We start from the raw sequence: 15,587 nt of genomic DNA on the forward strand, positions 1-15,587 counted from the left end.
AGGTTATTACCACTTTACAGCCTTGGGGACCATTAGAATGGGCGTCCCTTGTAGCTAGCTCAGTTAGTAAAGAATCCGCCTGCAATGCAGGAGACCCTGGTTCGGTTCCTGGGTCAGGAAGATCCCCTGGTGAAGGGATAGGCTACCCACTATGGTATTCTTGCCTGGAGAATCCCATGGACTGCAGCCTGCCAGGCTCTTCTGTTCACGGGGTCGCAAGAGTCAGGCACGAGTTAGCGACTACACCACCACCACCGTTAGAATGTAACCTGTGTGCATGCATTGCTTCCCCTCAGCAGCAGCAGCCCGCGCGGACCCGACAGCCTGCCCGTCTGCCGTCAGCAACAGGGCTCCCGAGGGGCTCCCGAGGGCGGCATCTGAAGGAGCCGGCGCGCCTGGGGCAGGCGGAGAGGCAGGCGAGGGCCCAGCCGGCCTGAGGTGGGCGCCGCCCGGAGGGCCTGCACCTGCCCGCCCGCCACCGAGAGGCCCGGGAGTGCCGTCCCCGGCCACCAGACGTTGTGTCCAGCTTTCCAATCTGCGTCTGGCTGGAAACCCGCCTGAGTCCACCTGAGCGAGCGTGTGGCGTGCCGCACTGCAGACTGCAGTTTTCGGGGCACGCCAAGTCTGGACGCCGCTCTGTGCTGTCACCGTCCTTATTTAAGTTCCTGACGCTGAGCGCCACATTTGACATACACACGCACAGCTCCCAACCACCAGAAACGCGCAAGTTCAGCAGGAGTCTGATGGCTGCTGTCTTTCCCAACCTCCTGATCTAATTTTAAACTAAATCTTCTAACTTTCAAAGATTCCTTTTCTCCACATCTAGCAGTGCGATGTCCCAATGCTCCGACACTAAGAGCTCTGCGAAGGTCTCCAAAGGCTTCCGGCCAGTATCACAGCCCTGCCCTGGTGAGCATGGATCCCTACCCCACCCACACCGCGGGCGGAGCGAGACTGTCTTCCTTGGAGGTCGTACCTGCAGGACGACTGGCGGGAAGGCAGACGTGTGCCCCGCCATGAACTGAGCATTTCCAGGTCCTCACCGTGGGCCACACCCCACCGCCCACCGCGCACACTCTGCCAACACCCCAGGGTAGGATGCCCCCTCACCCTGGCTCCTAACCAGCTCCAGCACGTGTCCGGAACCTCGCATCCATGTCGGGACACTCGGCCAAGTCCCTGACCCCATGTCCCCCCCACACTACCCCTAAGCCTGGCCGGGGCCACCCCTCCAGCGTCTCAAGGACCAGGTACTATACACTTGTCACTGTTTACCCCAAGACAAGGAGGCAGGGAGGGACACTTCTTACACACTTTTAACCAACAGGACTCTCAAACTATCCCCCCGTGGCCTCCCCACCACAGAAGCCAAGGCCCCGCCTGCCAGGCCCCTCCAGTCCTCAGGACACGGCCGAGTCAGTCTGCTCGGGGTCTGAGGGCTGCCCCCCACCCAGAACTCGCTTTCAGCTCTGCCAGGGCCACCTGGGGTTAAGTGCCTGACCTAAGGAGCCTCCCCAGCCGGCGGCTGGTACAAGACCTGGCACCACCGTCCAGACACCCACATCGTGGGGAGCCCTTCTGCTCAGACCTGTCTTCGCCCTGCCTGTCTTCTGCACCTGAGAGGGGCTGGGCTCCTCGTCCTCACTCACCACCTTTTCTCCAGGGACCCCCCCCCGCCACACACACAGGGACCCCCCCACACACAGGGACCGCCCCCCCCCCCACACACACACAGGGGGACCCACATACACAGGGACACACACACACAGGGACCCCCATACACACACATAGGGACACACATACATCTCAACTGCCTTCTTTTTGTCCTGAATGGAAAAACAGCTACTAAAGTGTTTAAGGTCCATTCTGTACAGCAGACTCCCATCACAAAACTGTCAAGTAAAACTGAGGCTTCTTCAATCAATGAGCAAACCATGCCATGCCCTCTATTGACCCACAGCTCGTGGTAAACACCAAGGCACAGCGGGCAGCCTCAGGCTTTCCTCTGGTGCCACCGTCGGGGCAGCCTGGCCGCGGGGCATATGCCGCTCAGCGGGGTCAGGGCCTGTCACTGTTCTCGTTGGGAGTCCGCAACACTGAACACACGCGTGTGCAGACACAAAGACTGCAGAACACGCCCTCGGGCAAAGAAACCCTGCTTGTATGTTAACTGTTCTGAAGAAGCAGAAAATAATCGGATATCCTAAGATGACTGAAATCGGACATTTACATTTCTGTCTCTAAGAGTGACTTACGTGCGCCACGTTGGAGGGGCGGCTGGACATCTGCTGGATGTCGGCGTTGTTCGTGATGTTCCTCAGCGTCCGCATGGCCGGACTCCAGGCGGCCATCACCTCGGGCCTCTCGGGGCCCTGCAGGCTCTGTCCCGGAGCCAGCAAGCTTCCACGGACCTCGGGCGGCAGGATGCCCCCAGGGACAGGTGGCACGTTGGCACACAGGTTAATCAGCCCGGGCTCCTTGCCGGGGGGCAGCCGGCGCTTCACCCCCGCCAGCTGGGGGACCTCCGCTGGGGTCCAGTTTAAGTTCCTCTCTTGCTTCTCCGGCGAGGAGTCAGAGGAGTCGTCGAACATCAGCTCCCCTTTGGACTTCTCAGCGCTCGACTTGGGTGAGAACGGCGGCTCGCCGGAGGGGGAGCCCTCCTGAGAGCTGGCCGGGCTGGACTTCCCGTCAGTGCTGCCCTCGTTCGGGGAGTCCGGCTCCTCATTGCCCGCCCCTTCCTCCTCTTCCTCTTCCTCCTCCTCCTCCTCGTAGACGATGAGGCGGGGGTGATAAAGGGCTTCGTCCTTCCTGGTCTTCTCGGAGATGCAATCCAGGACCCAGTCGGGGGTCACAATCTTAATACTGGCTCTCCTCAAAGCACACTCGTATTTCTCCTGTGGGTGAAGCACAGACACACACAGAAACAAGCTGCGGGGTTTATCAGATCTCCTAGAATCACGGACGCAAAGCAAGAACTCTAGGAAGACAAAAGTCAACTCCTGTTGTGGCCACTTCACCCACAGGAACCACTCAGACCCCTTCAGACAGGAGACAAGAAGAACCACATATCAGGGGTCACAGGACGCCGTCGCATGTGCCAACAGCAGTCTGAAAAGACTGTGCTTCAATTCTTGTTTACAAACGCAACTTCTGACAACACGCAGCGCCAGGACTCCCGTGAGACGCTCAAGAGTGAAAGGCGTGTCTGCCGTCCAGCGTGGTAATCACCAAGAGCCGCTCGGAGCCGTGCTGCGGTGGGCAGAGCGCCCAGGACCACAGGCAGTCACGGGGCGTGAGGACACCGCTCCACCAGGCACCGGCGTGCACCAAGCTCGTTCCGCTATAAACACAAAGCCGCAATGATTCTGACCCCACGAGGCTTCCGACTGAGCTCTGCACAGAAGTCAAACAGGCGACGGGACTATGACGGAAGCCAGCGCCAAGCCGCGTGGGCCGCGGGCAGGGAGGCCCGGCGGGGTCTGTGGGCAGCGAGCGGGGGCGCCTGGCAGGAGGACGCTCCTAGGGGACAGGGCAAAGCGGAAGGCACGCCCGAGGGAAGAGAGACGAAGGAAACGCTACGCGAGAGCAATGTGATAGAGCAGCTTTAAGTGAACCCGTTCGTAAACGTGGCTCGGTGAACCGACCGAGTCCGACCCGCCTGTGCTAAAGCCTCGGCTAACAGCCATTCTCGGGAAAACACGTTATTTGGGGCCATAAACTACACCCACTTCCGGCTGCACGCCAGGGCCAGGGGCGGGCTGGAGGACCCGAGGACCCTCCCCAGCTCCGCCTTCCGCCTTCAGTGGAGTGGAGCATGTACACCCGGAAACCAGCTCCCTCCGCCGAACACTGAGCAACATTCCCTGTGTTTTGGCCGTTATTAAATTCCTCCATTTGTCTCAATTTAATACATTTTAAAAATCCAAGAATACAGAAAACAGTTTCATCATGCCATTTATGTATTTTCTCCATAAATTGATCAAAAATGAAAAAAATTAAAAGTGCCATTTAGTTTTGTGTATATAGTCAGCTAGCTCAGTTGGTAAAGAATCCACCTGCAATGCAGGAGACCCCGGTTCGATTCCTGGGTCGGGAAGATCCCCTGGAGAATGCATAGGCTACCCACTCCAGTATTCTTCCGCTTCCCTTGTGGCTCAGCTGGTAAAGAATCCACCTGCAATGCAGGAGACCTGGGTTTGGTCCCTGGGTTGAGAAGATACCCTGGAGAAGGGAAAGGCTACCCAGTCCAGTATTCTGGCCTGGAGGATTCCATGGACACAACTGAGCGACTTTCACTTTCAGCTGGTCTGACAAATCCACTCGATTCATATACTGCCTCCAACTGTAATGTGACCTTTTACAAGTATTCTCTCGTAGTTTTAAAACTTATAAACATTTCATTCCCCTTAAACTAGCTACCTAAAATCAAAGGATTTATTTTCAGCTATAAACCAGTTCATAGAAAATAAAAAAAACCCTATACTCTAATCAAAGCATACTACTTATCTCTTAAATTGTCATATAAGATACAACTTTTTACTTAAGTAGACTTTAAGATTAGCCCCAAATTTTCAGAGCTTCTCCTTGGATTATGTGGCTTACTACGTTAAAGCACACTCACCAGCTCACAGCTCACTTTCTCGTCAGAGAATGAGCACTCTGAACGGTACACATCCACGGGCTGCCCTGCTTCCCGGGGCCCAGGGAAAGGGACCCTCCTGGCAGGTGGGTCTCTCTGCTTCCACGCCCCCTCACCCCAGACCCGCACGCCCACCTCCCACTCAGTGAGTTAGTGCACTCGGGTAAGACACACGTGGTGTTGATTCAGACTGAGGGCAATAAAAAATATGGAGGTAACGACTGACACGGGAACAGTAACTTGTCAAAAGACCTTCCTACTATGAACACACTATACTTCATTCTCAAAGTGCTAAATAACTGTCCATGGGAGGAGAAAAGCTCGGCCTCCACGCGAGAGCGGTGCTCGCACCTCATGAGGCTGCGGCAGAAACCCCGGGTTCCCCACCCCAGCAGGTCCTGTTTCACTCGGTCTGGGGCGCGCGGGAGGCCAGCCTGCAGCCCTAACACGTCCTGCGGGGCTGCGCTGCTGACCTGCACCCCACTTGGGAACCTCAATCCCCACAGCCCCACCCGTGCTTAGAGAAGAGCCCTGGGCTCGAGCAGATCAACACCGCTTAAATATTTCAGGTTATTAAGAAGGACAGTACACTGAGAACTGCTCCAAATGCATGTTTATAATTATACTCAGTATGACCCTTTGTAAAAATTGTAAAGAGCACTAACACACATTTTCACAAAATTGAAGTTTTAGTCGATGTGAAAGGAAACCTAAAGATTAAAAAATCTGTCCAATCTTTGTATTTAAAAGTTACATCCGGTTCAAAGTAAAATTCGTCATCTCCCATCCTTTGTGGAATGAAGCTGTTTTACAAGTGACATAAACTCACATTATCAGCTTTTGCAAACAGAATCCAGTTAATTTAAAAGAAGTTCAAAGAAGACATGCGATGACTGGAAATGCTTAGAAGACATTTAAAAGGAGAACGTACATGGGTCGCTTACCCCCTTTGGCTCGGGAACAACCAGGTGCGTGCACTTCCTGTTGAGGTTCAGCTGGCAGCCGCCCCCGTGGAAGGTGAGCATCGCCCACAGGGCGCTTCGGTCCTCAGGCGACACCTGGCAGGAACCAGAAATCATACTTCCATCACACTCACCGACTTGCCTGCCCACGCTATGTGACATCATAACCACTGTGCTCATCTACTTTTTTCCTTCTTAAATGAAATTAACCTAAGCATATTAGTGGGAAAAAGCGATGAGCTTTCACCTATGTGCTTGTTACAGTAAACTTTTACTTCTATCTTAAGTTTTATAAACATCACCTTTTTTGCCTTGTCACCAAGTAAAACTAAAAAATACTTACGTCTACACTCTAGGGGCTGAGTGGAGGATTACTTCATTACATACCGAAATGACAGGGACACAGAACTAGTACCCCACACTCCATCTTCCAACTCTGTCATTTTTTAAAATGTTTCAATACAGTAGTATAAAGATCATATTCAAGGGATTCCTTAAGAATTAATGGATAACAAATAAATGCTTATTATGAAATGAATTAAAAATAAAAGACAAAAATACAGTGGCGTATAAGCTCAGGGGAAAACATAATTACCAAGCACACAGAAAATGAGGCAAGCATAAAAGGCGTAATTCCTATGCTTGCGCACGCAAGTGATGAAGCTGAGACGCAGATGCGATGGCTTATGCTGTGACAGAGGCTTTCACTCCAGAACCAACAGCTCCATTTATTGCCTGCCTACTATGTGCCAGGAACTGTGCCAGGGGCTCCTCGTCCCTGCGACCCAGCAGAGGACGCACGAACTCACAGAAGTCAAAGCTGATCATTGTAAAACCTAGGTCTGCCTAAGCCCAGGCCTGACTCCAAACTGTGCTTCCCACTGCTCTAGACTGCTTCGCTAAGGGCAGGTCCTACTAAAAACAATTTCTAAAAAATAAAACTTTATCATCTGAAAGTCAAAAGAAACATTTAAGGAAAACAAAGGTGTTAATTCTAAGATAATCACTGAAGTCAATTTTAGGTAACTTACTATAAATTGTGAATTATAGTTAAGAATTCTGAACTTTGTCTCAAGCTAATTTTTTTTAAGTTTAACAAAATTTTTCTTTTTAACTGTCATTATTCAGATTGCCGAAAATCTAACATCCTGTATCTACTCTCTATTTTACAAATATTTCTAGAAATTATTTTGCATTCCATACTACTCTGTGAATACTAACAAGAACACATTAATTTTACAAAGTCACCTTAAAATCATTATTTTGTATGTCTTTAGTCAGTGACACATTTCAGGAGACTTGATCAGAAGGTGTTATTTTTAATAGTGACTTCCACAAAAACATATCCTGCAGCATTTGGTGGTGAGATTTAATTACATGATAAAACATACAACTCTAATAAATCGTTATGTAATCTTTATTACAAATGAAATAAAAACCGCAATCTAGACGTGGCTTTATTATTTTTAGTTCACTGACTAGTCCTCCACCCTACGGCCTGGACCCTGGCTGGGTTTCAACAGAGCATAGCAAGCTGCTGTGGAAAGAACACTGCATGGGGGAGGCAAGGCCCTGCATGGACCAAGCCCCCAAACTCTAACTTGTATCCACTTGGAAAACTTCCTGGAATCAGAGTCTTCATCAACCTGTGTTTGCATTAAGTGACTTGAACGTATTTGCACCAGCTCATCCAGTGAATCTCTAACAGTGTGATGGAGAATGCTCTTTCCACACGAAACTGCTAACAATAGCTACCTGGTGGTGACGGGGTCATGGGGACATTTTAATTTTCATTTTTATACTTTTCTGTATTTTCCAAATTTTCAAAAGCATTTATAACTGGGGAAAAAAATGCTCTTCTTTTTTAAAACAGCAATCTTCCTAAACTAATCTATCAGCTCAGCTAAAAGAGCCTGGACGTCTCCTTGACCCATCGGGCTCAGATCTGAGCGCTTCCAGAGTGTCTCGGGCAACCCCCCTCCACCCCGACCTGTGCACGGCTGCCCCCTCACTGTGCCCCCGCCCAGGCGGCTGGCCCTGACCCTGGGCCACTACTCTCTCAGCTCAGCACCCCTGGCCCCTGCACTCCCACAGCAAGCTGCCCTCAAGGGGCACTGAGCCCCCTCCACCCTGAGCAGAGGGTGCTCCTCGCCGCGCCCCCGTGGGAAAGGGCCTCCCTCTGCACCAGGACGGCCCCCTCTCCAGGTCTCCCGCCCAGACACTCCTGGGGTGCAGCTCCATGAGCCCCTCTTCGTCCCTCTTGCGCACGAGCTCTCAGCCCGCCGACCAGGGAGGAGCGCCTCGGGTGCGAGGCCTGTCCTGACCTCAGAACCTCGGCTGGGGCCTAGTACAGTGCGAGGCACAGGGTAGGCAGTCAAGAAATTCTTTGTTGATTGAGATACAGATGGAAAGGGCCTCCCAGAGTGCAGTCAGGCCCTGGCAGGCTCTCACACACAGGGACCTGCCCACCACCTACCCAGCACACGACAACCGCGGCCGCAGCCTGCGTCAACACTGGCTCGGGAGAAGGCGGGTGATGTCTGTGCTTCCCAACTTCTGCCGGCACAAGCGCCCTTCCCTACCTCTCCCTGGAGCGCTCTGGAAGACTCCAACAAGAGCTCCAGCGTCTCAACACCCTGACGGGAAAAGACAGAAGGTCACTGAGAACCGCCAACAACAGTCCCTCCGCGGCGGTGGAGCCCCGCCTGCCTGCCTGCCTGCCTGCGTGTGCGTGTGCCCGTGCTGCAGAGGCTGCTCGGGGCAGGTTACCCGTGCTGACCCCATCCCCGGTGCCACCCACACCCTGCGCCCCCACCTGAGGGGAACCTGCCTCCCGCTTCACAAAGCACCCGCACAGGCGTGGTGGGCGGGGCCTGCAGCTGCACGCTGGACAGACACGTGTTATCCATCTCACAACTGAGTGAGCGAGTGTCAGCAGCCAGAGTTAGCGTCCCCAGCGTGCTCTGAGTTTCCTCACTCTTGGCTGAGCCATCGACTCCGACGAAGCACAGCTGCCTTGGCCACAAATGGCGGACGGTGAGAGTAAGTGCAGCGAGCGATGGACCCACAAAAACCAGCTCCATCACAGTGACGCTCACACGAAGGGTCTGGGGTCTGAACGGCACACCTGATCAATCTGCTTCAGGGCCATAAAACCCTTGTCAGCCATCTCGCTAAATCCGCTGTTTTGTCCACCAGGGCCCCAGCCACCCCCCACAGTGAAGTGCACACCTGGACAAGCCCCCCAGCCGGGCCACCTCCCTGACACCCGCCCGTCGACCCCAGATGCCTCTCAGGTTCTTCCTGGGGTCCCCGGTCTCCCCCATGCTGACCTCACCTGTAGCTTTCTCAACCCAGAGCTGGAGGTGCACACAGACCCCCAAGCCCGCATGCAGCCGCAGCCAGCCCCCTGCCCGCAGCACTGAGCCAGGCAGAGGGACTCAAGCTGACACTCCATGTGTCCCCCTACTGGCCCCAGCGATGAAACCATGCGGGGCCTGACCCCCTGGCTCCTAGAGCTGCCCCGCCCGCCCGCCCGCCTCCGCTAGTGTCTCTGCTCACTCTGAAGCCTCCTGTCTCCCCACTCAAGGGTGTCTTCCTGAGCCTGCGCCTCCCTCCACCCTCCTCTGCAAGGATGCACTTCTCAGCCTTCACGCAAGTCCCAGGTCCCTGCGCTTGGACAGTACTGGGTTTCAGGCTGACTTCATCTCTTCCCCTCTGCAGCCCAGGCCCAGCGATGCTCCTAACTTGGGAAAGGAAGTCACCCGGCCGTGCCCTTCTGTGGAACACCCACCAGAGGCCCACTGTGAGCATCGGCTCCTCTTCCTTTGCGCCCCCACCTTTCCTTACGCAGACCCTCCAACTCCCGTCCACCCACTCCTCAGGTCTGTGCTGTCTTCAGGGACACGGTGCTAACCTGGGTTCCAGTGCCCGTCTCACCCCATCCCCACCCCGCCCACTGTTCCTGCTCAGGGCTCTCAGATCAGTTTCACCTACAGGAATGCAAGTGATTTTTAACTTGTTTGCTTTCTTCCTGTGTTTTCCAAATGTCCTCATGTAAACATCTGCAATCAAGACTCAATACGTAAGAAACTAAGGAGGGAAGCAGGCACCTCATGGAGCTCCCTCCCGCACCCAGGTTTCCGCCCCCTGTGTCTCCGAGCTCTCCTCTCCACCCCAGCAGGCAGCCCCGCTCTGAGGCCTCTGAGGCCGGCGCCCTCACAGTGCTCGGAGCCCCCACCTCCCCTCTGCTCTCCCCTCCAGCTCCACCTGCTCCACCCACTGTGCCGTGGCCTCGCAGACCTCACCACATCCACCCGGGCTGTCCGGACCCTGCCATCCACACGGCCCCGCCTTCTCTAAGCTCACAGGTGACCCCTGCGGCCCAGCCACGTGCACCGACCCTCACACACCGAGTGTACTGACTACGTATAACCCGCTGCATATGCCAAAACCTTTGTCAAACGTAACTGCGTTTCTATTTCCCCAAGACTAGAAGGCTCTCCAGTGTCAAACTCAGATCCCTGATTTAAAACCCTGTCATCGCCTCATATTCACAGTGCTCATATTCTAATCAATGAATAATCTTATTTATTTTTCCAAGTCAGGTCTGCTAAAGACCATGTCACTATGACCTTGACCCTTGAAAACAGCCACAGGACTCCCTGCCTCGGCCTCTTCCTCTCTTGTCTGGACAGTGGGCTCTGAATCATGAACCCAGAGATCCAATCAGTACAAATATAATTAAATACAAATTTTACATTTTAGCCACAGTATATTTTGTTTACGCATGAGGAGTAACAGTAATAAAATGTTTTCATTTTAAAAACTTTCCTGATGCTTGTTATAAATTTGGAACATACAGAGAAGTATAAAGAAAACAATAAAAACTGCATGCAACCACAGTACCCATTGTAAAAAGGTTTTCATTTTAGCCGATTTTAAAAATCATCATCATATAAATTTACATTTATTACAAAGATGTGAAAAACACTGAAAAACACAAATACCAACAAACTTTCTATTCTTAAGGAAAAAAGCCAACTTTTCAAGGATCTCTATTAAATCGATATAGCAAAAACAAAAAAGAGAGGATTTTATAATTTTAAAGAACTTCCAGAATTTACAAAAAAACACAGAATCAGTCGACATACTGCCTGGGCAGAGAAGGGGCCGTGGAGGCACCACCTGTACAAAAGCTTGGGTCTGGCTGACAATCAACGCACTAAACTGATGCCGCCCGGCTCCACAGGCTTCTGTTACAAAGCTGTAAGAAGGCACAATTCTAACCAAAGTCCTTTCAGTCTCACCTAACATCCTGGACACCCTGTTCTCGAAGGCCTCCTCAGAGATGGCGAGACCCAAAGTGTCAACATAAGAGCCTCAGACGGAATGAGGTCCTCAGGCTACAGAAACAGATCGGGCTAACCAAGCCTCCTCCTGCCCAGTGGCTGCGCCTGACCCCAAGGAAGCTCGACCACCACCAGCCTGACCTTTCATAAAAGCTGTTTACAGACTGAGGGTTTCCGGCTGGGGACTGAGAGGACAGACCGGGACGGAACGACGCTGAACGTGCACCGCTCCAAAATCCATCAATGCCAACGTCTTGGTCCCCCTTCAGATGTTTCTTTTTTCCCGGATATTTCTTACATATTTTATTTGGTTGATGTAATACTGTACATAACTATGTTATATCCTGCTTTGTCCCCCATTTAAAAAATTACCCATGTGTCTGCATACGTTTATAAAACAAAATTCAAAACTGGCTAGATAGCTGGATTATTATGTATTAATAATGGACCAGAATAGTTTCTTAAACATTTCCAAATCGTGGATGATCTGCTTATTTCCAATTTTACCCTCTCATAAATAATGCTGCCTTTATGCATCAATCTGCCGTTATCTCTATCAATTTGGGATAAACGTCTAAACACACGAGACCTGCAAGGAAAACAACTGAGTCTCCTCTGGCTCTGACATGGCCTGACTTTTCTAGAAAACTGCTCACCGATCTGCACTCCTGTGGGGGGCGGGGAAGCCTGGCTACAGCTCGGCCAGCACTGAATACACTGTCACACATTTGCGACGCAGACAATCTTATCTCAGTGCTATTAACGGGCACACAAAGTGTATCAAATGTTTTGCTGTACTTATCTGAAATTCCTCTTCATAGAAACGTTTCACTGGTCTGCATGAGCCTCTTACGAGAAAAAACTCTGCTTTTATTTCTGAATGGAGTCTCCTTGTCACCTTTTAATTTCACTTTTAACATGTTTTCATACTCAAGTTTTAAATCTCTGTAATTCTTTAGATTAGAAAGACCATTTTCACCCATTAAAGCTTTGAATCTTAAGACTGGGTATGAATGTTTAAATAATTGTTGTAAGCTCATACTGAATATGGAGTTTAGTTAAGCAACACTGGTTTACAAATACAACATATGTCCAATCATATAAAAATTCAGAACTGTTACGTAAATAACACAAGAGGAACTGTGCCACACTTACCTGAGAGAGGCAGGCTGTGATTCCAAAAAAAATCTGACACGACTCTGGAGAAAAACCATTTACTCTGTTGCACACATATTAAGAGTCCAATGAAATGACACCAGTGCAACCTCTACTCCACCAAGAGACAGCTCCGACCTGCCCGTGCGGACACCACCCACCTTCTGCTTCCCACTCAATCCCGTTAGCAAAGAGGCAGACTTAAGCTGGCCGAAGAAGAGCGCAGGGCAGGCGGGAGAAGCACCCAACTACACACAGACAGAGACACACACACACACACACACACACACAGCCACATGTGGCCCGGCATTATCCCAAAAGAACGCTGGAAGTCTTGAGCTATTTTAGCATGATTACTCCTGTTGCCTAGAAGAATCTTTCAGAGGAACCCAAGGTCTAGTTTTAGCACCATCATACTCTGTGAACTTGGGCAAGACAACTGAGCTTCAGCTTTCCCTTCACTAAAACAAGGATTAGAATATGTATGTAATTCCCAAGGTCTGTCCCAATTCTGAAGCTCTGGCTCTTAAAACTCCATCAACTGGGACTTCCCTGGTGGTCCAGTGGCTGAGACTCCGCATTCTCAATGCAGGGGGCCCCGGGTTCGATCCCTGGTCAGGGAACTGGATCCCACACGCCACAGCTAAAGATCCTGTGTGCTGGAACAAAGACCCAGCACAGCCAAATAAATAAATAAATATTAAAAAAAAAAACCCTCCATCAACATATTCTTTGAGCGCTCACAGCATGCAGCCCCGGGCACAGGCCTCTCTGTCAGCAGACATGACCTCCAGGGCCTGAACTTCACAGTCTGTTCAAAGCTAACATGACTTTTTAAGGAATCTGGAGTGTCTGGACCTCGAATGGGTTACAGCGTTACTTCTGCGTGCTGAGCCAGCGCGCAACGCAGGGGCAGCTTCCTGGGTGCAGAAATGCAGTCCTGGCAACCCTCTGCCTGCTGTGTGTGCACGTGTGGGAGGCGGCGTGTGTGTGTTCCAGTCACACTAGGGAAACACGCAGTGCAGGGCAGCCCCCTGGGGCAGGAACGCGGGCCTGGCAGTCCTGTCTGCAGAACTAGGCCCCGAGCAGACCCTCCACATTAAGGGTGGAATTAATGTAGAAATGGATTAATATACTTCCATCCAACGTAATAAAAAGAACAACACCGCATGATATAAAACTAAAGCTGTCCTGATGTTCGCTTTGCCCATCTACTCTTCAAATAGTTCGTGACTGGGTTCATAGAGACTGAGAATTTTAGCAACAGTCCATCTAACCAGACACCACAGAAGCCAGCTGTTCCAAAGACAACAGAACTGAGGTCTAGACTGCCTGGGTCCTAAAGCCAATTTGTGGGACGAGAACTTGTGCCTCAGGCCCAGGCTACAGCTGCCTCCACACAGCTGGCCCCCCGCCCCCAGGGGGAACGACAAGGATCCGAACAGACGCCTGGATACAGGAGGGACAGAGCAGGACACACACGACCTCCCGACTCACACGTCAGCGCAGAAGTGAGGCGCGCTTGAGTCTTGGACCCAGAGTCACCCCCTCCCTCCCTCCTTCCCCAAAAAGGATACGGGAGAAGAGCTCCACACTGAACGGACAAGATCACCCAAGAAGGCTGAAAAAGAACACAAAGTGCAAATCAAAACACAGTTCCGGTTCCCATTCAAAACGCACCATGCGCCCAGTGCTGCTCCTGGAAATGAAAGGCTGTGTTATCACCAGTGGTACAGCATCCAGACTGCAGTCCCAGCTCTCAAGCATCAGGGTCAAATATTAGCTATTAGTCCCCAAGGGGAAAAGCCCACCTGTGCAATGAAATACTACCGGCTCTTTAAAAGCTTATATACATGATATTTTACATGTTTCAATGCCATTCTCCCAAATCTTCCCACCCTCTCCCTCTCTCTCAGAGTCCATAAGACTGTTCTATACATCAGTGTCTCTTTTGCTGTCTCGTACACAGGGTTATTGTTACCATCTTTCTAAATTCCATATATATGCGTTAGTATACTGTATTGGTGTGGTGTGGGGAGGGAGGAGGGAGGAGGGTTCAGGATGGGGAACACATGTATACCTGTGGCGGATTCATTTTGATATTTGGCAAAACTAATACAATTATGTAAAGTTTAAAAAATAAAATTAAATTTAAAAAATAAAAATAAAAAATAAAATGGCAAAAAAAATTAAAAAAAAAAAAAAAAAAAAAAGCTTATATATACAGAAGCTTCTATTCCAGGCTTCCACGCTTGCTCAGTCGCTCCAGGTGTGTCCGACTCTCTGGGCTGCTGCGTAAGCCTCTCGTCCAGCTAGAAGCTGTCTTCACAACTGGAGCCTTACCCTACCCACGTGCCAGGCACACATGGCCCCTCCAAGTCTCCTCTGGAGTCCGGAGTCCTGGCTGGTCTAAAGGTGGGAGTTTTGGGGTTTTTCTTCAGGAGGTCAAGGAGATACAATGTTTGTAAATCACATGAGGCCTTTCTGTCTGCTGATCTTTCTATGAACCACAAAACACATTACTTACTACCTTTTTGGGTAAATTATATTTTTGAATAATCATCTTACTTTGACATTTAATTCTGAAAATCACATTAACCATTATTCTGGTAGGTCTGCTTCACAGAATTACTGTGAAAAAACACACAGCAGCCGGCTGACTTCAGAAACCTCAGCTGCTTGTACGACACTCACGTCTAATATACCACAGACACCTTGAGAGAACCTCAGAAATCCGAGTGCCCTCTCCTTCTACGCCAGGTAACATCAGCAATTCCTCAGCATAAGTCTACATATGTGTGACATCTGTGATGTGAGTCACTTCACACTGATTTCACCACTTCACCAAAGTTGTGGCTCTGTGGCTGAGCCACCAAGCAGGAAGGGGTGTGTAACGTCGTCCGTGACTCTGGTCCTGGGGAGACTCCAGTGATGGGAGGGAGCCGGCCTCCCAGGAACCCCCAAAAGGCTCCGCCTCCCGCTCCATTCGGCATCTCAGCTGCGACCCCAAAGCCCTCAGCAGCCAACACGTGTGGTGCGCCAGGTGTCCTTCCTGAGACCAGTTCCCCAGCCGCCCTGGGTCCACAGCAGGAGGATACGGCAGAAGACCAGGTCAACACCCTGACACGTGACTCACATGGGCGGGCCAGAGGAGCTGGCACCGGGGACTGGCACCTTACCACTCTGCCCGCAGCAGTCACACCGAAAGCTGCCCCTGGCGGCTGCAGGAGGGGAAAGGACAGGTGCACTGAAAAACTGCTGGGCTGGCTGCTTCAAAGTCATCATAAACAGACTCACCCCAACCCCTCATCCAGGTAAGTCTAGATAAGACACTGCAGCTAAGGAGGAGAACACACTCGTACCAAAGCACAAGTGGAGCTAGAAAAGCACAGTAACAGGGAGCTGTTTATCCCCAAAGCAAGCAACAATATACAAAATAAAGCCACTGCAAGTCAGCAGAATTAACGCTTCCAACGAGGC

General features: G+C 51.3%; 1 protein-coding gene across 3 annotated transcripts in view; it reads right to left on the minus strand.

Moving 5' to 3' along the window:
• PAXIP1 (PAX interacting protein 1) overlaps window positions 1-15,587 on the minus strand; it is a 40,371-nt gene that overhangs the window by 18,604 nt on the left and 6,180 nt on the right. The window contains exons 3-6 of one of the 3 annotated variants that reach the window (XM_025291912.2): window positions 13,685-13,728; window positions 12,108-12,171; window positions 5,584-5,697; window positions 2,256-2,894 (exon numbers count right to left, since the gene is read on the minus strand). In XM_025291912.2, the coding sequence (XP_025147697.2) occupies window positions 2,256-2,894; window positions 5,584-5,697; window positions 12,108-12,171; window positions 13,685-13,728 (861 nt within the window). Of the gene's footprint in view, window positions 1-2,255; window positions 2,895-5,583; window positions 5,698-8,077; window positions 8,215-12,107; window positions 12,172-13,684; window positions 13,729-15,587 lie in introns of those variants that run through there. The other 2 variants (XM_025291914.2, XM_025291913.2) reach the window with 2 other exon arrangements.

This window comes from Bubalus bubalis, chromosome 8 (genome assembly GCF_019923935.1).
Source record: "Bubalus bubalis isolate 160015118507 breed Murrah chromosome 8, NDDB_SH_1, whole genome shotgun sequence".
In the NCBI taxonomy this organism is placed as follows: domain Eukaryota; kingdom Metazoa; phylum Chordata; class Mammalia; order Artiodactyla; family Bovidae; genus Bubalus; species Bubalus bubalis.